Source organism: Stegostoma tigrinum, chromosome 18, assembly GCF_030684315.1.
Source record: "Stegostoma tigrinum isolate sSteTig4 chromosome 18, sSteTig4.hap1, whole genome shotgun sequence".
In the NCBI taxonomy this organism is placed as follows: Eukaryota; Metazoa; Chordata; class Chondrichthyes; order Orectolobiformes; family Stegostomatidae; genus Stegostoma; species Stegostoma tigrinum.
The window spans coordinates 13,814,385-13,840,297 of record NC_081371.1 but is presented as its reverse complement, the minus strand read 5'-3'; the positions used below and the strand labels follow the sequence as shown (position 1 = coordinate 13,840,297).

Here is a 25,913-nt window from a genome sequence, read left to right as displayed (position 1 = left end):
ATATTATAATATAACTGCAGAGTTGGGTTCTGACTTGATGACCCTCGGGGAGACAGCCTTATTTTGCTTGAGAGTGGCTCTTCGTACATGATAATGCCAAGCTGAGTTTGGAGATTCCTAGAGAAATAGTACACAGCTGACACACTTTATAAATTTACCCATATCTTAATATGCCAGGAGATTTCTCTGGCATTGATCATAATGCGTAATCGATGGGAGACCAAGATGCACATTTCAACCCAAACAGTTTGGAAATCAGTGCTGGCCTGTGATAGAACTGGAGTGATGTAATAGTTTAGAATGAATTAAAATGTTTATAAGAGAACTCCTCAGAGGGGCAATGCAGTAAGTTTCATTAGCCCCGGAAAAATGAACAAATATGCACAAACATTACAGGAAGACTAACTTCTTTTATACCAATTCTCTACATTGTCTCAGTAACAATTCAAGTATGTGTAACTGGCTGTATAGTACTTTGGGAGTTCAAAGACACTTTATAACTGCCCATTTATCCATCCTCACAATTCTTATCGTGAAAACACTACTTAAAGTGAATCATAACATAAGTAATACCTACTTAAAAAAACATAATTAAATTATTTGATATTTTTCCCAAACTTTTCCTGTTTTCTAGTTGTTCCTGTTTTATTTCAGAGAAAAAATAAAAACATGTAATTAAAATGTATTACAGAATGAAAACATGAAACACATTTTTATTCATTTATTTACAGATATAACATGTTAAAATTAATAACTAGATCATCCCTTAAATATAGCAATCATTTTCTCTCCCAGGAGGGTTCCATTCTTTACCTTGTCTTGACACAAATCAGAAAAGAATAATTCGTGGAGCTACATATAAAGGCCCTCTGGGAATAACTGAGTGTCTGAAATTAATGACCATGAAGACAGATGAGCACTGGCAAACAATGGACATTTTTAGTCCTGCATACATAGGGATTCCTGTTCTACATGCTAAGTTTAAACTTTTTATACATTTTGTTTTTTTGCATGATGTTGCAAATTTTTTTTTGGAATATGAACTTGTTGGCTTAGTGCATAAAGCAAGGATGTAGTTGTAGAGATTTTTAAAGAGTACTTGGTGCGATCTCTTTAACTCACTTTCTGCTTTTTGCTGTCCGTGGCTGAAATAATTTTGAACCACATAGCTCAGAGGGAGGACATTCAACCCTGTTTGAAAGAGTTATCCCATTGCTCTGCCTTTTCCAATCACCCTGCAACTGTTTTTCCTTTGCGTATTTATGCAATTCCCTTTAAGAAGTTACAATTTAATCTGCTTCCACACCCTTTCAGGGCACAGACTCCAGATCACAATAACTTGTTGTGTAATTATACATTTTCTTATTCTTTCAAACCAGCTTTTTACCAATTATATTCTTCACGGTTTTCCCTCCAGTTTGGTACTTGCCATACTTGCTTTGATTTCTTGTAATGTTGATGAATACAAGCTTTCAACCAGGCACATAGAAATTTGTAAGTAAACACACAAAAGATCATTTAATTAAATTGTAGCTCATGCAACAAGGTGGCCAATGGCAACTTGGATAAAATATTAGCTTAATGACAAAATAAATTGAATGATAGTAAGTGGTTACCTTTCAGACTGGAGGATAGCAGATAGCTGTGCTTCTCAAATATCAGTGTTAGGGCTGCTGTGTTTATTGATGTATATAGATAAATAACGAACACGGGAAGGCAGAGTTAAATGTCATCATTTACAGATAGTACAAACTTTGAAGGAGTGGCAAACAGTGAGGATGACCCAAATTGACTTCAAGAAAATAAGAATAGTCTAGCAGAGTTGTGGCAAATGGAATTTAATTGAGGGAAGCGATGCATTCTGGGATAAACAAATGCCAACTTAACTTAATGGCAAAATTTTAAGGGGTGCACAAGAACAAAGGAAGTGAATGTGCATAGATCTTTGAAGTTGGCATAATTTATTAGTTAGAAAAGCATATTGAATCTTAGGCTTTCTAAATAGGAGTACTCAAACAAAAGTAGGGCTGTTACGCTAATTCTCTGGTTGGGCCACAACTAGAGTAATGCACACAGATCTGGCCACCACATTTTAGGGTGGATATGGGGGTAGTGGAAAGGGTGTAGAAGTGACTTACCAGAATGATTGAGATTTAAGAGTTTGAGCAAGTGATAGAAAAGGAGACATGAAAAATAATTTATTTGCATGGCAAGTCGTAATAATCTGGACTTGCAGGGCAAGGGCAGCAGAAACAATGATGATCAATGATTTCAAAGGGAATGTGAATGGCCACTTGAAGGAAATAAACTTGCAGGGGCTGAAACTCTAGACTTGATGGTGGGGGGAGGGGAGGGAAATGCAATCTAGTAATTCTTCGAGCGACCCGTGGTTCCAATGGGCAGACTTACTTCCTTCTCTCTTAAAGGACTTTTAAATGTGACTTAGAAATTTGCACAAATCATGATCCTGTATTTCTGGTGCTTTTAAGTTACCACAATATTTTTAAGCAGAATTTTTATGATCCTGTGAAAAGGCATTTACGTTGGTTAACTAAAATGAATTTAAGTTTCTGTCCACTATTCAAAAATCTAAAGGAACATGTACAGCAAAGGTCATTGCCATTCAAATATGTAAAGCAAGATAACTTTGATAGAGCAAGAAACCACTGAATGAACCTTGATGTGCGAGAAATTTATTGAGCAATATTGACGTATACTTGTTTCAAGAGTAGCGTAACAATTTGCAAGACACCAAGGTGCTGGTCTTGACAACAGCAGGACAGTGACAGACAACTGAATGTAAGCATACACAGTTTAATGAAACCCTAAGCTCTCTAGTGACATGCCCAGTAGGATTGAACATCAGTGATTACTTGACAATTAGTTTTGACCTTGTATACTCCAGAGGCGACACTCAGCAAATAACATGTCTAAGCATTTGCTGATGGCAGAGTCCTAAGTCTCATGGTCATGATCACACTGAAAATGATGGAAGGTTAGCTATAGCTCAGAAACAGTTAACATGGGCAAGTCCCCGTCACTATACTTTAGAACCAAATTTATCAATGTATGCAATATACAACTTAATGGCTTTTTAACCTGTGTGTGGGAGTACCTTGTATATTTTAAAACTCCAGTAATTGGTATGAGTCTTCCATTTACTAATAACTAGATGTCTCAAGGTTGCCATGAAAAGACTCACTTACTCTCAATGGCATCCAACCCAACCAACTAGAGAAACATATTGCTATCACTGATAAAAATCTTCTCAGCTAATATATACATTGCAACAGAGCCAACTGCCTTCATTTAAACCCAGTTGGCGGAATGTGAAGAGAGAGATGCAGCAATCCAACATTCAAGCTTGTGAAAGCAGAAATCAGTCTGTTGCCGAAGGTCCTGCAAAAGATAGGTGCTGGCCAACTTAACATTCCAAAGTCATAACCAAAAACATCATAGTCCCTGAGAAGGCCTGCATTTTAGATTGCAGGTTCCGTGTTCGATGTCAGACATGTCAGCTCCTAATGTTATCATAAAGGGTAACTCCTGTGGACCAAGAGGAGCTGCAGTACTTACAACCTGGCATTAACAGCAAGTGTTCAGTTTCTCCCAGCCCTTAACCACAGCCCAGATTTCTGCTCCTCTTCATCAGGACCTCATCGCTGATGCACCGCCTGCATGCCCTGCACCTTCTGCAGCATCCCTGTTGGCCACCTGAATTTACTGGTCCTTTCCGACTATTCCTGTGACCATCCCATAAGTCACTATAACCTCCTAATGCTCAACGATGCTCCTGACCACTGACCTGCTGTTTTGTTGGAATCTGCAGCACATTATAGAGAAGAGGCTGTGATGGTAAGGCAAGAAAAGTCTCAATTGGGTTTGGCCTTTCCCATGCACTGCTGGCTCATTTGCAATCTCACAACCTCCTTGTTAATATCAGGGTCAATGTGGTACTTGTCTGGATTTTGCACTTCAACATACTTTGCAAATTGTAGGGCACAGAAAGAGTCCATAATGCTTGTGGGAGCACTTTGAAAGAGCTGTCCAATTAGCATCTAACTCCTCTTCCTTTCCCAAGCAACAGCGGTTTATCAAATATCCTTTTACCTTTTGAAATTTACAGTACTTCCATTACCTTTCCAGGCAATAAGTTTGGTACTAACTTTCTGCTTAAAGAAAAATGTTATGTCTGGCTATAGAGCTATAAAGACTTACAGCACGGAAACAGACCATTCAGTCCAACCAGTCCATGCCAACCATAATCCCAAACTAAACTACTCCCACCTGCAAACCTTTCCTATTCATGTATCCATCTTCTAAATGTTGTAATTGTACCTGCATCCACCACTTCATCTGGAAGTTCATTCCACACACGAGCCATTCTCTGTGTAAAAAAATTTACCTCATGTCTTTTTTAAATCTCTCTCCTCTCATCCTAAAAATGTGCCCCCTAGACTTGAAATTTCCCATCTTAGGGAAAAAACAATTACCATCAACTCCGTCTATACTTCTCATTATTTTAAAAACTTTTTTTTAATCAGGTCACCTCTCAACCTCCTATGCTCCAGTGAAAAACATCCCAGCCTATCCAGCCTTTCCTTATAACTCAAATCTTCCATTCCATTTTGACAATTTTCTTACTTCTCTGAACCCATTGCTGGTCCAAACAGTTTCGCCACATCTGCTCTATCAAACATCCTCATTAGTTTTGAATAATTCAGTTAACTCACCTCTTAAATAAACAGAGAATTTTTGAGAAACTTTGTTCCCTTATGGCCAGTCTATAGAAATCCCATTAGGTTGCCCTCGAAGATATGCTAGTCTACAGACTGAATGTTTATGCTCCAGTCAACCGACAGAAATACTGTTAGTGCACAGTCATAATAGCTGAGCTTACTGAACGTAATACATCATATTTTTTAATGCAAGGTTTTATTTGTAGGGAATAAAGTGTTTTTGTTTTAACATACCCCACAATTCCAAATAGCTCTGGAGCCCATAATAAGGAATTTACAGAAAAAAAACAATGATAATTCTGATTTACAACTCAGCTCTCTCCATTGTTACAAAACTGACATCACAAAATTATAACAGTTTATCATCAACATCTGGTCTACCAGCATTTATGCTGTCTGTGTATATAGCATCCAACAATAAATCGTACAAACTTCAGATATTCAATGTAAAACAGCTAGCTGCAGTCACTATACAGCAAAATACAGTACGTCAGCTAGTCCTTACTATTCCCTAAGCACATCACATATGTCACGACTTCACTTTTAAGCTTTCTTCATACCCTAGGACTAGGGACAACATGATCTTAAGTCCGGATTCTGGTGGAGTTTGATTTATACATTACACAAAGTTCCTTTTATTAATCCACACTAAGTGCATGAAGACCATCCTAAATTGTACTTCTGCAACAGACTTCTCTTCATCCTTATATGTGTTTGACAGTCTTAACTGTACAACACTGCGAATGAACACTCTTCTCATTAATGGACGTGCTTGCAAAATATAGGAATAGCAATGTGCAGCTTCTAAGGTGTTGCGATAGGTTTGGGCTCCATTGGCAGTGACATTCAATCCAGTTTCTTTGCAAAGGATGGCTGATCCATGGTGGAACTTGACACATCTACAATGATAGGGGCACTACATCATGTCAAAGTGAGATGTGACAAAGGTTTTAGCAGTGCGTTGCCACTGAGGTATAGGTGGACATTTCTCGCCGTATTGTGCTGAATGGAGACAGCTCAAGTTCAGTGGTAAATTCATTGTCATTGTCGTCGCTAGCGACCGTGGATGACTTTGGCCCGCATTCCTCACAACAGCAGCAGCAGCAGTCCAAAAACGCACGGCTGAATGGCTTGCACAGGCAGAAGAGGACCACTGGGGTCACACAAGACTTGAAAAACAGAAGGAACTGACTGATGAGCTGCAGCAGATCCACTGTTTGCTGGGAGACCCCAGTAACCATGTAGGCAGTTACTATATTGCAAATGTTTTCAGGGATGATACAGAATCCATAGAGAATGGTCAAGGCCACCACTGTGCAGTTCATCTGGCCTTCCAACTGAATCTGACGTTTATTCCCTCTGGCACAGGACTTCTCTGCTTTTCTGATTTTTCGAGCCGTCACAATGGAGCTGCCGATTGTGAAGAGGGTGGGCAAACAGAAATAGCAACCAAAATACCACCACATCTTGGCACTGTCGTAAGTTAGTGCCAGCACGTACAGCGTGTCTGGTAACTTTGGAGATATCTTCACAACGCAGCGGTCTGCAGTCACATCTGAGGCCGCCACCTCCTCAGTAACCAACTGCCGAAGAGCAATCTCAGGGAGCGCCAGTAACATGGCACCCACCCAGATGACAGCCAATTTGGCCGTTGTTGATGAGCAGTTCTCAATCATCTCGTAGTACATCTGAACATTGGTGGCTGCCCTGAATCTGTCAATGCACAGTGCACACAAGGTGAAAGTGGTGACACCGAGGGAAGCAACCTGTTAATGAAAGGAGAAGAGAAATGTTACTGGTGAAATGTTATTTGCTGCTGCACAAGGAGACGTTCAGGTGAGAGGCTGGTGAGCTCAGTTGGCCAAGAGTTGGTGCAGAATAACACCAATGGATGAGGGTGATTTCAATCCCTGTACCACTAAAATAGTCCCCGGGGTTCCCTCCTTCTCTTGTCCAATACTGACGCAATAGTTTAGAGAGCGGGGGCAACAGAATGCAAGAATCCTCCGCCATAATCAAATTTCTTAGCATGTTTTTAGATGTAGAGCAACCTTCAAAATTCCTTACCACACTTAAGAGGAGGAGATTGAGAGGTGACCTTATAGAAACTCATAAGGTAATAATGGTTACAGATTGGGGTAGTGGTAGGTGTCTTTTCTATAGGATGGTGGTTTTCAAGACTAAAGGGCATAGTTTTAAGGTGAGAGGACACAGATTTTTAAAAGACACTTCAATAAGTCCATGATAAGAAACATTTTGAGACATATGGGCCAGGAGTAAGCAAGTGGGGCTAGTTTATTTTGGGATTATATTCAGCATGGACTAGTTAGACTGATAATTCTGCTTCTGTGCTGTATGACTCTATGATTCTACATCTCCTGCTATTATTACCAATAAAACAAGTTTATTAGGGAAAATTAGTTCATGCTATTTTTACTGATCATTAAAGTTATGTGTTGACTTTATTATGTACTGTTTGACCAATGTTGGTCACTGTTGTGGGAAGGTTGTAAAATTTACTGCCAGCCAGAACATATTTATGGATGAGTGCAAAAATCACTTGTTTGACAAGGTACTTCTGTGACAGTTGCCTGAGTAACAATGGGAATGTGTTTTCCAAACATTGAAGAATGAAGATCATTGAATCAAACAGCACGGAAATAGTCATTCAGCCCATCATGTCAGCACAGGCGCTTTGAGAGAGTTATCCAACTATTCCTACTCCCTTGGCTTTTCTCATTGTCCAGTGAAACATTTCTCTTTCAATTGTCTGCCTGATTTCCTTTTAAGTGTTACTGCTCTGTATGCTTCTATTACCTGTTTAGGCAGTGAAATTACAGGTCACAACAACTGTGCAAAAAACTATTTTATCATGTTGTCTCTGGTTTTTATGTCACTTACTTTAAATCTGTGTGCCATTGAAGACAATTAGCTTTTATGCATTTGATCAAAGCCTTTCATTATATTGAATACCCCTATTAAAGCATCTTTAATCTTTTCTACTTCTCCATGTAACTCTTACCCCACACTCCTGATGTCAGAAAAAATTACTAGTCACAACTTTATACATTTTACTATATATTAATATTTTTTACAGTCCCTATCAATTCTTTATTCATAATTTACATGGAAGAGTTTAATCATTTAATATATATATGTGTAATTTATTTTTACAATTATCTTTTGCAAGTATTTTTGTATGTAGATTTAAAACATTAAGGGAATAATCTGCAATTAAAAGTGTCAATTCATAAAATGGAAGAATGTTCTACATTAATGCTAGTCTGTCCTCGGCATCAAGAGGGACCTAGAGAAGCAACAATGAGTAAATTGTTGCAGGAAACATTGACGGGGCATTTGATGAAAAAGGGTGGGAGAAGGCTAATATGGAAGATAGCTATCGGTGTAGATTTATTGTGCTCAGAGTCCCAGTGAACTACTTGATCTTTTTAGAACAATTCACAAGTTTCTTTGAGACTTTAACTTGATACCTTTAAAATAAACAGAATTCAAATTCTCCAAATGGCATGACGATGACCAACTCAAGTTCTCTAGATCATCAGTCCAGTAACACAACCATTGTGATTCTGAATGTGACAGCAATAATGCTTAGATCCTTTGCTATTTAACCTTTGCTGCAAAGAATGAGGGAATACAATCTACGGTCAGACTTTCAATCTGCTACACCCCTGTAAAACTGATGATGTGGTTAAGGTTCAGCTGCCTGTTAGAGAAAAAGGAAAGCAGGTGATTTTTTTTTCAAATGAGTGGTATGATTGCATCACCAATTCTGGTACTAAGTTAAGTTGAAAATTTGCTGTACTGATTGGAGACTGGTGCAGTTATGGGTAAAGTAAATGGGACCTGGGTCTTCTTAATGCATTGCATTGTAGTGACCCGAATGCTTACCCACTTCCAGCAATAACCATCTCACTCCTACATACATTGGCTACAAGGCCTAGAATTAACTGTTGGCTGATAATTCATGGCAGTTTAGTACAGGCCATTCATTGACTTAGAAATCTAGGTGTGATAGACAGTCGAATATCTAAAAAAGCAGCAGTAATCCACAATGAAGTAGAAAACATGACAGAAATGGAGAAATTAAGCCAAGAAATAAACATGTGTGCATTAAAAGTCCTTTGTCATTTGAATGGAAGTACTATAATTTTTGACTCTATCCAGTTTAAGACATTTGCCTGAAGATGGTGAGTTTTCCCTAAAAGGGAATTTAAAAAGATTTTTTTGAGCAGATTGGAAGTATTCAAAGGGAAACTTCAACACTGTCTTCCCTAAAGTTTTGATTACTGAAAGATATTCCAAAGACAAGTTGCATTTACATAGTACCTGTCACATCCTCAAGACTTTTCAAATGCGCCACCATTAATTATTTTCAAAGTCTAATCATGTTACATTGTATGAAACATGACAAGTAGTCTATGCACAGCAATAAGCAGCACAAATACCAATGACATAAATGACCAGATGATCAATTTTAGTCATGCAGCTTAAGCAATAATTACTGCTCAAAACACTGGAAGATCTTCCTTTGTCTTATTTGGATAGCATTGTGGAATATTTTGCATTTACTTGAGAGGATAATCTAATGTCTAAATTTAAAGACACACATCTCAAACAGCAGTACCTCCTTAATTGCGCAAGTCTCTGGGTTGAGTTTGAACCACTATCTTTTGGGCTGATGTTTTTAAATCAAAACACTGTACGTATAATACCTCCAAAGTCAAAAAGATATTCCAAATTTTATTCTTGCACTAAGTGAACTCATCTTTTGAACAGCCAGTCTGTTACGATGACCAAGATATCAAGTTAAAACTAATTAATTTAGCATTGCTAATTCAATATTTTTATTTTATTGATGTCATGAAAAGCTGCTCACACAGGTTTTGTGTTATTGTGATGCATAACATGCAACACATACACTTCTAATATACACCCACTGTAAAATTTTCTCAAAGACTTTGTACCACATACATATCTAGAACTTCTCTAAAGCCTTCATTTTACTTTCCTCCAAAATTAACACTTTAAAGTCCATTGGGCCTGCTCAGTATTTCATTATAAATGCTATCACAATTGATTTAGATCCTTGTGACGAAGAACATTATCCATCTACCGTCTTAAATATTCAATTCCTCCACCACTATGGCACTGTAGCTGCATTATGTTCTATCTACAGGTTGCAATGCAATATTTTGCTATGACTTCTAAGAAAGCACTTTCCAAATCCATGAACTTCATCACGAGAACGCTAACATCTCCAAGTGTCCCTCCCAGTCTCACATCATATAACTCATGATGAGTCTAAATAAAGTATTCTCTATTTCCATTTGTTGAAGGTTCCATAACTAGAGGGATAGATTCAGGGAAAGAGGTAGGTGTTGAAGTGCCTAACCCACAAGGTTACAGCACAAAGGAAGATCTGAAAAATGGGTTAGGCTGGATGCTTGTCATCAGCAGGTGGGCTGAATGGCCTCCTTCCCTACTGTGAATTTTTTGATTCTATAATGTAATATCATCCTGACTACTGCCCACCATTGCTATTCAGTATTCTAATATTTGTTCCTCAACAGCACTTTCACCACATAGACTGTGGTAGTTCAAGAAGTACCACCTTCTCCAAGGTAATTAAGGAGAGAAACAAAGTGCTGGCTTTGCTAATGATTCCCATATTCCAAAAATGGATCAAAAAAAAGAGGTAAATTTGCAAAATTTTGAGTTAGTCGACGAATGAATGAATGAATGAATGAATGAATGAAACAGCCCCATACATTTTATGTTATAAAATAGAAAGGACATGTGCAAATTCAGTTTTGTCTAACAGAACAAGACTGATTCTTAATCTGTGGTCAGTCTCATCTTCAAAAAACATCTTTAAGGGAATATCCTTTTAATAAAACAATTTTTAAAATATTCACTCACAAATGATGCTTATGCTTTTGTTTGCTCCTGAAGTGCTAGAGGCAATGGGCTGGGAACAAGGTGAATGTCTCTAATCTATGCCACATTATGATGAATGTGCATGACATTAAGGAATCCCTCAACTTCAAACATTCTTCCTGTAGGGAACTTGTTCATTCAACACATAAATAAAACAAAAGCACTTCAGTAGGCTTGGTCTCTCATATTGATCTTTTTCTTTTCCTCTGTGTCCTTCAGTACAAAAGAAAACTGAATATTTCTGTTCTGCTTTAAATGTTTCAACACTCCAGTCAGTCATCAGAACAGAAGATGAGAGACATCCTTCTCATCCAATCCAATTAAATAGAACCTATCTGTGTAGGGAAATCAGACCATTATAAGGCAAAACATAGTGCATTTTAAAACAGTTTACATTGTACCATTTCTATAAAATCTGAAGTTCAAAAGCATAAATGACAAATATCATAACTTCACTATAAAGCAAATCATTACTTTAAACCAGTTTTATTTTCTTAACACTGTTCATGTAAAGCTTTGAATCATACATAGCTTCGGTTGAAAGGGGATTGGGCAAAAAGGAGAGAAGATTAAGATCCTGTCTTTGCAACCAGTACATTCCTTTTTCATTACGCTGTTTTATTTCACATGTAGAAGGCAGAGCTGGTTTAAATCCAGTACTTTAAGCAAATTGAGACACATTTCTCTGTCTGACTCTAGTGATAAAAAGCTCTCACCTTTACATAAATCCAATCTCATTAAGTACCTCTTCACATTATGTACAGCATGAAGCTGAAAATGGAAGGACTGAAAACAAATGGTTGTGCAGATAATAAGTAGGCTCAAGTTATTGACAGTAAGAATTACACTCACACCAGGTGTTATAGTTATAATTTAAGAAATTAAAGGTATAGAAACTCATGACACTGGCTTGTGCTATGAAAGCATGTGTGCGACCATTTGTTGAGCTTGTAGATTTAACGACACTCCGCTTCTGTCCCTTCAGATTTTCTGCCTTTCCACCCCTCCTCTTGGAAAGAACTGATGTCTGTCGGTGTTTGACTCTACGGTGACCTGATATCAACACTTTGCCAAAAGAATCGATCTTCTCATGTGCATATAGACAAAGGATGGGGTTTTCTGCTCCTGCGCCCACTGGTCACCAATATGCTGCCTATTTATTTTAAACAGAGGCTTGTGAACTCAGAAGTAAAAATTGACAATTAGCAAGCTATTCAAAAAGCCATTTTAAGCAATTCACCTGACGTCCACAGTAGTACAATAGAAGGAATGCCTGGCTTAGTTGCGTCTCTTGGGCAGGGATCAACTCATTCATCACAAGGTAAAGATCAAACCTGGTGCCTTTTGGTTGCAAAACTGGAGCATATTAGCTTCACACCTGGCACCTACTGGCAGCATGGCTTTTAACTAATTTCAAAGCTGTGTCAGAATATAATGATTATTATTGAAGAAATTCTCCCTAATTTGCAGCTAATCCATCATTTATGATGCTTAGATACTGTAACAAAACAATTTTAAAAAGCTGGGGCACCTAACCAAAACATTATAATAAAAGTCTACTTTATGCTAAGACCTCATAATACAAAGGGCAGACCTCACAAAGTGCTTAATCAAAATAATACAAGACCAAGACTGATCTTTTGCAAAACAATACGTCATTAAAATAAATCAATGATTACATTATACTGTTATAGATTTCACTCTGATATTCCAAGTAAATTATGAATAATGTAGGCTTTTCAGTCTAGAAGGGAGTTAGTTAGCAATGGGTGGGCAACATTAAATAATACTGTGTATGAAAGATTAATTACGATTATTTTAAAACAATTTGGATAAAATGTGTGACTGGAAATTTGTGAAAAGTACGTTTAGAGCAAATAACTGTAAGTAGTTATGTCCTCAAAAGTTAATGCATTCTGCTACTTCAGATGTAGGTGGGTAAACATTCCAGTCATTGGGAATACCATAAGATGCCATAATTAGAGAATTTTAAACAGATGGATTTCAATGAGTAAAATTGTAGTCTCATTGCTGCCTTATGTTACAACCACAGTACACAGATAATAAGAATCTACCTACTTCTCAACATAACTATCTGAACAATCAATATGCACTTAGCTGGTTGAAAGGTACCAGATATTTAGGACCCACATGCCATCTAGGCTAATGCTAGACCCTCCCACTCAATGTTAATATTCTATTTGTCCAGCAAATTATAATGTGCATATTTTAACATAAAAAGCACATCAAAATGGTAGGCAAATTAAAAGCACTCTGAAAAATTCTATGAATATGGTTGAACTTTCTGAAGTGTGGCAGTTTGTCATTCTAATTTATACACTTTCCAGACCAATTTAATTAATTTTGTGTGTTTAATGCTGTGGGTTCTATTGCAAATTACAGTGTGATGAATGTCGGGATGGCTAATTGCGCTGTACAAACTGATATTTGCACTGTTAAGGTTTGATCTGTGTGTAGTTAACTGATACCAATTAGTGGGCTAGACTTATAATGATGGCAGAATAAACTGGGAGATAGGATACTGATGAGGCAGCTTTTGTTTGGCTCATCATTCAATAACAGAAAAAGATCATTCCTGATGTTTTGATGCAATGCAAGCTGAGATTTAGCCTTGATGATTATAAACACTGCCACAATGGTGCGGAGCATGATTCTGAATGCCTGCAAAATATCAGAGTTAAAACTCATAACAAAGGTGAAATTAGTGATGGAAATGAAGGTAACAACCTACATATTGACAACTATGGCATCCTTGTGTCCCCTTGGGCCTGTCCCAACTGCTACAATGATTTAAGAGGCATTAACAAAAGGGTAATATTTGAAGTTCTATAATTAACTGCTGAAGCTATTTTGAGTTAATTCATTTCACAATGTGGCAAAGCTTTGGATGTGTTGAAATAAACAATCTCTGCAACTGTATTCCTGCCCTCGGCAGCAATCAACCAGGGTCCCACTTATGATTTCTATCTAACTTCGTCCCCAACCATCCACATCGATAGAAAATGCTCTGGCTTGTCTATTTCCAGTTCAGCCCATTAGTAGACATAATATTATAGAGCTAATATTTATGGTGTTATATTTCATAGGTTGTAGATTTCATGAAATAACAGGACATTATTGTTTAAACTACGGATCTTAAACATCATATTTCTTCTAAAAAGACTACCTTAAAATAATTTAAATGCATTTGCTAGATCCCTAAGAACTCTACAGTAAGTGCAATGGTGTTTGTTAAGCAATGTTCTTGGATTCTGGCACACTGGAGGCTTGTTCAGTAGTTAAAAGTCAAACTGCAAACAGCCAATGAATGGATCCTAGGCAGAAACTGAAACAGTGGATCCCATTTTTAACAGAGTTGGAATACAAATGCATGAATTTAACTTTAACAATTGAGAATTATCAAGACATATTATGGGATTTAACATAATACGATGCCACTGATAGATCTATTCAGTAATTGGCTCACATCCTCCTGATATGCCCCTGTGTTACCAGTAAAACACTCAATCATTCCAGGCTTATTTCACTATCAATATTATTTAACAGGATTTGTCATTGTTGATTTTCTTTTGTATTTGGATGCCTTATCTTGCTGTCATAATACGAATATAAATCAGCTCACAAGAAGGAATGCAATAGTTTGTGATATTTACATAAGATAAATATCCTCATAATTAACTATGGGACAGGTGAGACACAATGTATGCTTGTGCCTGTACTGTATTTGTATAAGGCTGCTAGAATATTATTACAGACTGCTTAATGTTAATTATTAACTTGGATGATAACATCTAGCTTAATGTAACAAGGCAGATGAACAGACAAGCTATTTCCCTGACATGCTGTTACCAAGGAAACAGAAATGAAGCAAGATAATAACTTTAAACAGCATATTATTCAATCATTAATAAAACTGCTTTTTTTAACCTGTTCTGCAATATATTGTTTAAAAGTCAGTTTTCATGTCATTTCTTCTGAAACATTAAGACCTTCGCCTGACTGACTTGCTGAGTATTCCTATTTTGGAAACATTATTTCAGGTTTCCAGTCTTGGTATTGACTTCTTTTCCACACAAGTGAATTCAACTGGTCACACAACTATCACAATTTATAGTGGCCTTTCCAATGCGGGTTCATTGTTGTTAACAAGAAATTACTACTTTGCATCAAAACTAAACTGGCACTTAGCTTTGGTTTGAGTCACTCTCCAGGGCTTGGGACTCATGGAAACATTATAATGTGGCTAAACGGGGCTGATTATCAACCTGTAAATTGTGCTGACTTGCCTATGCCTGTGGGAAGAGTGGGAGAGTCCTCTGGTTAACCACACTGAATGGGGAGTGGTGCCGTTCCAGCAAGACCAAAACTAACCATAAACTAGACATAAGCACATGCTTTTAATCCGAAGAAGTCATACTGGAAGTGAAAAGTCAACTCTGTTTCTCTCTCCACACCTGCTGAGTTTCTCCAATATTGCCTGTACTTGTTTCAGATTTCCAGCATCTGTGGTGTTTTGCTTTCAGGTAAAGACATACTTTGCCTGCCAATATGAGCTACTCGGCATGGTAGTAAATGAAGGAAGGAAGTATATCTCCAGAGTGGGTTGTGACCTATCCCAAAATAGTAGGATTAGATTCAAAAATTGAAATTGCTGGTGAAACTCAGCAGGTCTGGCAACATATGTGGGGAGAAAAAGCAGAATTAATGTTTCAAGTCTAGTGACTGTACATCAGTAGCATTACAGGTTGTCTGGAAAAGACAGCATATGATGTATAGCTCCAGTGTGGTACAGGCTACATGCAAAAGAATGCTCATGGGGCTCTTAGATTTCCAGAACACATTTTCATAATAGTCTTGTATGTATCTCCCATAGAGTGTGTATCTCCCATAGAGTGTGTATCTCCCAGCTGAGCATGTGCAGGCATTCAGGGAAGATCACACAGACATGGGGAGAATGTGCAAACTCCACACAGACAGTTGCCTGAAGGTGGAATCAAACCCGGTTCCCTGGTGCTGTACGGGAGAAGTGCTAACCAGATTATCTCCTGAATGGCTGCAAATTGCTAGAGGGGAGTGTGCAGTGGGACCTGGGTGTTGTTGTGCACCACTCGTTGAAGGTAAGTATGCAGCAGGCGATAAAGATGACAAATGGTATGATGGCTTCATTGCAAGAGGTTTTGAGTACAGGAGCAGGAATGCGTTGCTGCAGTTATACACGGCTTTGTTGAGGCCACACTTAGAATATTGTGTACAGTTTTGGTCTCCTTTTCTGAGGAAGGATACTCTTGCTCTCGAGGGAATGCAGTGAAGGTTTACCAGGCTGATCCCGGGGAAGGTGGGACTGACGTATGAGGAGAGATTGACAAGGTTCGGATTGTTTTTGCTGGAGTTCAGATGAATGAGGGGGGAATCTCATAGGCACTTAGAAAATTCTAACAGGACTAGACAGGATAGATGCAGGGAGGATGTTCCCAATGGTGGGAGTTTCCAGGACTAGCGTCACAGTCTGAGGATTTGGGGTAGACCATTCAAGGTGGAGATGAGATACATTTCTTCACCCAAAGAGCGGTGAGCCTGTGGAATTCATTACCACAGGAAGTAGTTGATGCCAAAATGTTGAATGTATTCAAGAGGCAGCAAGATATAGCACTTAGGGCGAATGGGATCAAAGGCTTTGGGAAGAAAGCAGGATTAAGCTATTGAGTTGGGTGATCAGCCATGAAGGTGAAGAATGACGGGACAGGCTGGAAGGGCTGAATGGTCCCTTCCTGTTCCTATCTTTCCTGTCTCTACATTAATCAAGACCAACAAGCAATGACCTGTAAACACTGATCTTTCCAGTAAAGCTCATAACTGAAAAATGAACGATTTACTCACAACATTTACACATTGGCTTAAATGTTAGGAGATGGCAGTATCAAAAATTATGCAAAAACCCATTCATCGCTGGCCAGGCTGGTTCCCTGATTCATTGCTCACCTCAAGGTAAGGGATCACCTTGCAGGAAACATCTCCAAGCAGCCACTTTTTAGTCAGCTCATGAAATATGACCAGAGGCAGGCAGAAAAAGATGATGATGAAGTCCCAGAAAGCCAGGTTGGCCAGGAGCGAGTTGGAGATACTCCTCATGTAATAGTTGTGGCAGACAATGCACATGATGGACAGATTGGCCATGATGCCAATCACAAAGATGACAATAGACAGGCACATAACAGCATAAGCCCCATAGGAGTCCTCAGTCACAGGGTAGAAAGGGTTCTTCAGTTGGCGCCTCCTGCCTGGGGCTTGGACAGGGAGCAGAGCTGGAGCACTGTCCGCACCAGAGCCACTCGAACCGTTGAGGAAGCCTAAAGCTCTAGGGCCTGTGCTGGAACGATCTGCCGAGCTGTTGAGAAAGAGGGGCACGACTAATTCCTGCTGCTGTCCGTCCTGCAGCTCTCCAGTGGAGTTGGGACCACGTCCAGCCCTGCCTGCCTTCTCACTGCTCCCTCTGGGTTGGCCAGCTGCATCCAGGCCAGTGGCTCCCCTTTTGGACCTTGTTGTCTGCACCCGCATTTGGCCTCCCTGTTGCCCAGAAGCAGCTCCCTGGGACAGCACCGGGACGCTCCCATCACTCCCCCGAGAGCCTGGTGCAGCAAGCCCTGCTGAGCCCCTCTCCCCAGCCCCGGGGCTCTCCAGCGGCACTCCACTTGGATTTGCAGGGGACAGGGCACAGAACGCGAGGGCGAGAACACAACAGCGCATCTTCGCAGGCGGTCTGAGGGTCTGCAACACTTTCCGAGGGCTCCTTTTCAATCCCCCTCTGTCCGTCCCTCAGTCTTCACTGCCCGTCTGCACACACACTGAAGCATCAGCTGTTTCCAAGCTTCCCGTTTTACTTTAGAAAATTCTCTGCAAGTACAAAGCCAGCGCCAACCAGACAAGTCTCAGCATCATCGAGGCAGGACTGAGCCAGGGTCTGCTCTTGTGTCCATTCTCCCCACCAGACCTCCCCGGGGGTGGGGGAGGATTTGCTCAGTTCTGCGTCCTCTCCATGACTCTTCTCTCCCAACGTTCTGCACCTTCCTCCGTTTGCTTTCCTACCAGTCCCAGTGTGCGAGCTCTCTGTCCCTCTCTCTCGGGGGTGGGGAGGGGAGGAGAGGTTTTAAATTTCTTTTGGGAGAGGACGCGAGCAGGTGAGACCCAGGCAAGAGGCTGGGCTCCTTAATAAGGATTTTGGAGGAGAAAGGGTGCGGGGGGGTGGGTGGGCGCAGCGTGGCTGGTGGGTGCCGATCCCAGTGTGGACTGTGCTCTGTGGGGGGGGGGGGGGGGGGCAGATCCTGTGTTGCCCTTGTCCTGTCCCCTCCGGAACAAAAGCCCCAGCAGCTACCAATGCTCACATCAACAGCTTGGCTCAGTCAGAGATGCTGGTTGCTCCATCATCTTCGGAGAGAAACTGCACATTTCACCGACAGCCAAGACCATTTCAAGCTCTCCTTACTTCTGTCGGTTCTTCCCCCCCGCCCTCTCACTTCAACCGCGTTTATTCCCATGGTGGCCGAACACTCGAGTGGGAGGTGCATATTTTCGAGCGTTTTCTCCTCCTTATGTCAGCGTCAATGAACGACTGCTGAGTGAGTAGTCTTGACCCATCTTGGCAGGCTTTCTTCCGCTCTAACCTGTTAAGAACTGCACCCCAGCGCTACACGTCTGGGTACTGAACCTCTCCGTATTCGGCTGGAGCAGTCACACACACACACACACGTCTCTAAACATCACCTGGACCATGTACCAACAGCTCCCTCCTGTGAAAGGCAAGTCATTGCAACAGGAGCGAACGCACTGTAACAGCCGGCCGGTGAGTGCAACATTTCACTTCTCCAGCACTACTCGTTAAAGAGACGCTGCCTTTCTCGGAAAACGATAACTGAAATGGTCTCACTGGATTCTTAAAGGTCTTGGCAGGATAAATGCTGGCCGGATGTTTCTCCCCGTTGGACCAGAGGGCATAATCTTAGGATAAAGGCACAAATTCAAGACTCAGATGAAGAGGATTTTTGTCTCTCAGGATTGTAGGGTTTTGGAAGTCCTTGCTACAAGGAGCTGTGGGAGCAGAATCCTGTGTCTGTATTTAAAGCTGAGATAGATCATTCTTGATTAGCAGGGGAATTAAGGGTGACAGGGAAAGGACAGGAAAATAGACTTGAGGGAAGGGAGGAGCGGGCTGGATGGTATACTCCTGTTCCTATTTCTTATGCTCTAATAGTAAGCGCAGAAAGAAACAATCTTGTTTGTCAAGCTTCAAAGCCAGGGGTGTCACAATGTGTCCAGCTTTGCAGAAAGGATAGCTCAGTCAGGGACTAGGCAGAACTTCTACACAAGATAATCATTCCCTGGAACTACTTGTGTGGGGCATCATGATTATTGCAATTAAACCTCGATAAGGCACTGTTATAACAAGCTGTATTTCTATAGGATTCCGAACGTAGCAAAATGCCCAAGTTGCTTCACAAGTGGTATTAGGCAAAGTTTGAAAATGATCCACCTAAGGCAAGATGAATTTGCAGCCACCAATGGCCGAGAGATGACATGAGACGATTGCCTCTCTAATACTGACAATGGACCAAGGAAATTAAGCAAGTGTAGGGATCCCAGGCATTTGTAGAGATATCAAGGACTGAAGCAATGAAAGTTAGGACACAGACAGCAGAATTTTGAATTGATTCAAGATTACTGAGGGTGGAAGATGGGAGGCTGCCCATTGAGCATTGAAATAATTGAAGATTTAAGTAACAAAAGCAAGGATGAGGGCATCCAGCAGCAGCTAAACTAAAAAAGGGACCATGAGGATGGGTGTCTTCCCAATATTTGGTATTCTCTATATCAAAATTCTTAAATAATGCAAACTACAACTTGGACAAACATCAGAATCAATCAAACCTGGTGTTAAGAATGGTTGTTTAAGTGCTGGACTACTGCTAATTTTAAATGTACAGATTTAGATCCCCTGAGGAGTCGGTTGGCTGGTTGGCTGGTTTGCGATGCAGAGTGACACCAACAGCATAGGCTCAATTCCTGCACTGGCTGACATTACCATGAAGGATTCTCCTTCTCAACCTCTCCCCTCAGCTGAGGTGTGTTGACTCTCAGGTTAAACCAGTTGACTCTCTAATGAGAGAGTAGCCCTACAGGAGTATGGTAACTTTATCCTCATAGATCGCCTCTCTAATATTGTTAATGGGACACTAATCATAAATAATTTTAATCTTAGTCATTACTATTAACTATAAATTAATAATCAAACTTACTATGTATCAACTGAAATGCCTTTGGAACTTGGTTTGTTGAATAATCCTGTCTAATAATTGTTTTCACATTCAATATTTTACTGCTGGTAGGGTAATGAACATTTAATTCATTTTTAAGGTTCTTTGATAACTTTTCCTCAGCAGGGATCCTCAAGAGAAGTTAATATTGACTAATGCAAGAATAATTTTCAACTTTCAGACTCAGTTCAGCTGCCAGACATAAACTAAATGAAAATCCGCAATAGATTTCAGCACAAATGGTTAAGGTTATCAATTGGTCTAGTGCCTTGCAAGAATACTTTGTCAGGTATTAATTCCAATGTCCTTTCGGAAGATTCAGAGTTTCAATAAAACACTGCCATAAACTCTAGAAAGAAACAAAGTTAAAACTTTGAGGTTAATAAAAACAATATCTGAAAAATGTTACTGAGTAAAATCAGCAAGAGTTTAATTGAACATACATCAAGCTTGAAAAGTGCAGCACAACTGTTTTCATTAGCACTTCTCTGAACGAAATAAATAACAGCACAGGCAAAAGACGGATGTGTATGCTGGTTAAGATAAAACATAGATACAAAAAAAGTGCCTTGGTGAGTCACCAAGGAGGATATGGCAGAATCAGTTAATGTGCTGGCAACCACAGAATAAAAGGGGGTATATATTTTCATATTTCAGTCCAATAGATGAATTCTGAAAATTTGTTGGCCACATGTAAAACGTAAATTGTAATGTAATGTCAGTCATTACATGTAGCTTAATGATACTTTTATACAACAATTTGCATTTTTATAGCACCTTTAATATCGCAACACTTCTTAAATGAGCAGTTATCAAGCACGGAGACAGAAATTGCTGGAGAAACTCAGCTGGTCTGGCAGTATCTGTGCAGAGAAATCAGAGTTAATGTTTCTGGTCCAGAGATCATTCTTTAGAATTATCAAGCACAATGTGACACCGATCCAGATAATGACTGTGACGATACCATGGCTTTAAGAGTTGTATTTTGTCCTTTGTTTTAAATGAGGAAAGGTTGAGACAGATGTGATGAGTAGTCTGCTTAAAGCTAACAAACAACTTGTGAGGCCTTGCATTTCTTTTTAAGCTGGAACAATAGAAGCAGCCTGAACGGGTGGGGTCAAGCTCACACAGAATCAGGATTTTTAGCTTTAGCTCTCTGTATTTGCTGGCATCTTGAAGCTGAACGTAGAATATGTCATTCCTCTCTCTTAAAGCTAAAAGCCGGGGTTTTTGTGCTGCTGCTAGAATTGGATGTGAGACAATCTATTTTATTGAATTTGCCTTTGCCAAGGGTGTGTTTAGGGGCTGTTACTTATTAAGCATTTTGATAGTTACAATTAAGTCAATTTTTTTATTTTTGTTTTGTTTCTATTTTAACTACAATGTATGAATAAAGTGTGTTTTGCTTCAAGATTAATGGTTTGACAAATTGATTTGCACCTGGAATGCAACACCTGGCATACCTTTAAGGGATGAAAAAATCAGGGTCTAAGCTATCTTATTCATGTATTTTAAGGGGGTGTGATCTGGTCCATAAGAAGACATATTACAGCAGGATTTTTCTTTTATTCATTTGTGGGATGTGGGTCTCACTGGCTAGTCAGCATGTGTTGCCCATCCCTAGTTGCCTTTGAGAAGGCAGAAGTGAACTGGTGAGGTGACAAATACCTTGATTAAAGAGGCATAATTTAAGAAGTATCTGAGAGGAGAAAGAGATGTGGGGTGGGGATGGGGTTTGTAAAGATAATGGATGTTCTGGAATTAACTTTCCAGGAATCCTTAGATTAAAACAAATTCCCAGAGGATTAGAAAACTGCCAATGTAACACAATTATTTAAAAAGGGAGCCCAAGAAACAGGTAAATATTGGTCAGTTGGCTTAACATCTATCATAAGGAAAATATGAAGAATCTTTTACAGGTATATCAATGTAATTACAAAGCATTTAGAAATGTATAATAGAAACAAGCACAGTCAGCATCATTTCTGGATGGGAAAATCATGCCTGAGATATGAAATGTCGTTATTTGAGGTTGTAAAAATCAGGGTAAATAAAAGGGAACCAATTGCTATAATCTTCTTGGATTTCCAAAAGACATTTGGTAAGGTACCACACAAAAGCTTCTTAATAAGAGCCTATGGTATTGGGGGTAACATATGAGCATGGATAGAGGATTGCTTAAGTAAATGGACACAAAGTTTGGCTAATGACAACCTATACATGGTGGAGTGCCACAGAGATCAGTACTGTGGCCACTATTACTTACAACATATATTAATGACTTGGATGGTGGATGTGAATGTAACATCAAGTTTGCAGAGGAGCAAAAATATGTGGGGAAAGCAAATAGTGAGGATGACACAGGAGTCTGGAGGAAGAGATAAACAGGTTAAGTCAGTTGGCAAAAAAACTTAGGACATGTATTATAATGTGGAACAATCTAAGGTTATGCAGGAAGATGAAAAACACTGAACAATACTTAAATGGGAAAAAGACTGCCAAAATCTGCAGCACAGCAGGATTTGTGGATGGATCCTCACTCATGATTCACAAAAACCTAGCATCTACATTCAGGAGGTAATTGGGAAGGCAAATGAAACACTGACCTTTATTTTAAAGAGAATGAAGTATAATAATAGGGACATCTTGTCAAAACTGTACAAGGCACTAGTCAGACCACAGTTGGAATACTGCAAAGGTTTGGCCCCTTGTCTAAGGAAGGTGTACTGGCATCGGAGGCAGAGAGTGGAGGGTATCAGAGATATGGAAGGATTTTCTTATGAGAGCTAGAGTAGGTTGGTTTTGTACTCATTGGAGTTTAGGACGATGAGAGAAAATCTTGTTGAAACATATAAAAGATCCCTAGGGGTCGTGACACAGTGGGTTTTGAGAGGTTGTTGTCCCTATGGGACAGTCGAGGACCAAATGGCACAATGTTAGAGTAAGGGGTCACCCATTTAAGGATTTTTCTTCACTCACAAGGTTATGTGGAATTCCTTACTGCAGAGGACTATCAAAGTTGGGTCCTTAAGTACATTCAAGGCGAAGGTAGACAATTTTCTAATCAGTAAGGGAATCAAAAGTTATGGGGCTAAGGCTGGAGAGCGGAGTTGAGGGTTGTCAACTCAGCCACAAATTCATTGAGTGGTGTAACAAACTCAATGGGGTGAATGGCCTACTTATTCTCCTTTGCTTCATGGTCTGAGGATTAGAACTAGAATTCCAAAATTTCAGGCTTAGATAGCTGAAGGCGCACAGGGTGACATTGAAGTGAGGAAAATAGGGAATACACTAGAGGCCAGAATATAAATACAAGGATCTTGGAAGGTTTCAGGAGATTTGGGGATATTTCAAACCAATGATAAAAATTCAGCTGTTAAGGCATCAGTTTATTGGCAGCCAACACAGACCAGCGATCACAAACTCGATGGGTGAATAAGATTTGGTGACAGCTCGGATATAGGAAGAAGAGTTTTCGATGAACTAAAGTTTAAGGAAGATAGGTGACCATCTAGGAGAACACTCCTATATTTGCGACAAGATAACAAATACAGAATATATCTTTGTTATAAATGATGAACAGAGGCAATTTGGAGATGGGCAATATTACAGGGACGGATGTAGACAGTTGTAGTTTTAATTTCTCTACTCCTCACACCCACTCTAAACTGTTTTTTTCCAAACTTGCTGCAGTCTGGTCCAACCCTCCCTTGTTATCAAACCTCACAGTAAAAGGGTAGTACTACTGTTGCCTGGTGTGCTGACCTCCACCATGCAGAGTGCTAACTCTCAAACACTCTCTCTTCTCCACCCCAGATCCTGCTCTCACCATTGAATGTCAGGCTGACATTTCCACGACTGTCAGTGACCTAATCTCCTCTGGAGACATTCCCACTACTAGCCAGAGGAACATAGCTCATTGTCCTGCAACCCCACCCAAAATAGTTCTACCTCCTTCCAAAAAGTCACAACAAGACCACCCTGGCAGTTTTAGCCTGCTTCAGCCTCATTGAACTATTTCTTCCTCTCTTGACCCTTTTTACTCTCTTCTTGTTCAAACTCTTCTGCCTTACATTTTTCCACTGATTTAAGTTGGTTTTATTGTTTCCTAGTTCCAGACATCACCTCTTCTCTATGGATGTGCAATCCATCTCCATGTCTGTCCCCCGACAGGATTGTCTGAAGGCTCTCCACTTCACCCTTGAAAAGAAGCCATCCATCACCACTCTCCTTCATCTGGCTGAACTACTTATTGAACAACTCAACCTTTTACTCATCTAATTTGCTCCAATTCAAATGTGTGGCAACGGTTACCCATATGGGTCCCAGACATCCCTATCTCACTCTACGCTATTTGGAACATTCTCTATTCCAATCCTACATGGACTCCTAGCTGCAGCTCTGTCTTAGATACTTTGATGATGTCTTTGATGCTGCTTCCTGCTCTAGTCTGGAAGTGGAAAAATTAATCAGTTTTACTTCCAATTTCTATTCTTCTCTCACCTTCACTTGGTCAATTTCTGACTCTTCCCTTCCTTTTCATTTCTGAGGACAGATTATCTACAAATACTCATTACAAACCCACAGACACACAATTATCTTGGCCATGCCTTCTCACACCCTGCTTCCTGCAAGGATTCCAATGCATTCTCTAAATTTCTGTCTCCATCTCATCCTTTCAAATATCACTTTTCACTGGGGTGTCCCAACATAACCATTTTTCCACAGGTGAGGATTCCTCCTTATTGTGGTTAGACCGGGCCTTCAGCTGTCTCCGAACCATCTCGCATGCTTCTGCCCTCAGTCTTCTCTCTCCTTCCCAGAACAACAGGGTTACCCTCGTCCTCCCTTTCGACTTCATTGATCTCCGCATCCAAAGATTCATACTCGGCTACGTGCACCACCTCCAACCGTCTTTCTCTCCCCTCCAATGTCAGCATTCTGCGGGGACTGTTCCCTATGTGACACCCTGGTCCACTCCCAGTCACACATAACTACTCCTCACTCACCCATGGCACCTTCCTGTGCAGGTGTGACACTGGCCCATTCACCATCTCCTTCTTCACTGTCCAAGGCCCCAAACACATTTTCCAAGTGAAGCAGCATTTCGCTTTCTGTTCTGAAGAAATGTCATGTCAGAGTTGAAACACTAATGTCTTTCATTGAGGAGAGTGTTCGCAATGCCAAATTTGAAGGAGGGCAGTATCTAGTTAAAGGGGGTCATTGACCACTAAACTGGGGAAGTCTAGGATTATTGGATGGTCAACATTGCAGTTCAAGGCCATATGTGGTAGTCTCAAATGAAAAGGCAGCAAAAAGAGGGTAGTGAGAGACTGGACATACTTTAGAGGAAGTTTGGTGTGGTAGATTAGAGGTGGAGAGGGAAGCAGCAAAGACAGCTGAACAAATGGCCTCAATCATAGTGCTGCAGCAGTTCCTGAACTTCTTGCATTAGACTGAAGATAAAGGTCGAGGCTCAAAGAGATTTAAGAAGACACTTTTCAGTGAAGAAGCATCTTTACATTCCAGGATGATCCTGGAATAATCAGCATATTCCAAAGATTATAACATAATGATGGTGCTTGTAGGTGTTCCAGCCAGATGAATGAATAAACCATATGAATGCCACCAATCTTCAAGACTGTGTCCTTTGAATTCAAGGGCGTAGAGGTCAGTATACATACAAAGGGAACCAACCCAGAGAGAGGGGTTTAGATTTCGAGTTATTGTCAAATGTATAAAAAAAATACAGTGAAAAGTGTTTTTCACGTATTTTATGCAAAGTGTCACCACCTTCTGGGGCTACCTTGAAACACTGAATATAATGCAAGATTTTACTGCAAGAATTCACCTCTCCCTCTTCTTCTTGTTCCCCCTCCGTTGCTCCTCC

The 25,913-nt window shown here is 40.1% G+C and overlaps 1 protein-coding gene across 1 annotated transcript; it reads right to left on the bottom strand.

Moving 5' to 3' along the window:
• Nucleotides 1-2,677: 2,677 nt before the first annotated feature.
• On the bottom strand, nucleotides 2,678-17,954 carry gpr37a (G protein-coupled receptor 37a). Its single transcript, XM_048549253.2, has 2 exons — nucleotides 16,698-17,954; nucleotides 2,678-6,505 (listed from the first exon to the last, which is right to left on the bottom strand). The coding sequence occupies exons 1-2, from the start codon at nucleotides 17,460-17,462 to the stop codon at nucleotides 5,690-5,692; spliced, it is 1,581 nt and encodes a 526-aa protein (XP_048405210.1). The 5' UTR covers nucleotides 17,463-17,954; the 3' UTR covers nucleotides 2,678-5,689.
• Between the last annotated feature and the right edge of the window lie 7,959 nt (nucleotides 17,955-25,913).

Excerpts from the sequence above, each read along its gene's own strand:
- gpr37a (XM_048549253.2), bottom strand. The coding sequence starts at position 17,462 with ATGCGCTGTTGTGTTCTCGCCCTCGCGTTCTGTGCCCTGTCCCCTGCA. Across the intron at positions 6,506-16,697 it reads AGGTGATCCCTTACCTTGAG|GTTGCTTCCCTCGGTGTCAC; the intron begins GTGAGCAATGAA and ends TTTCATTAACAG.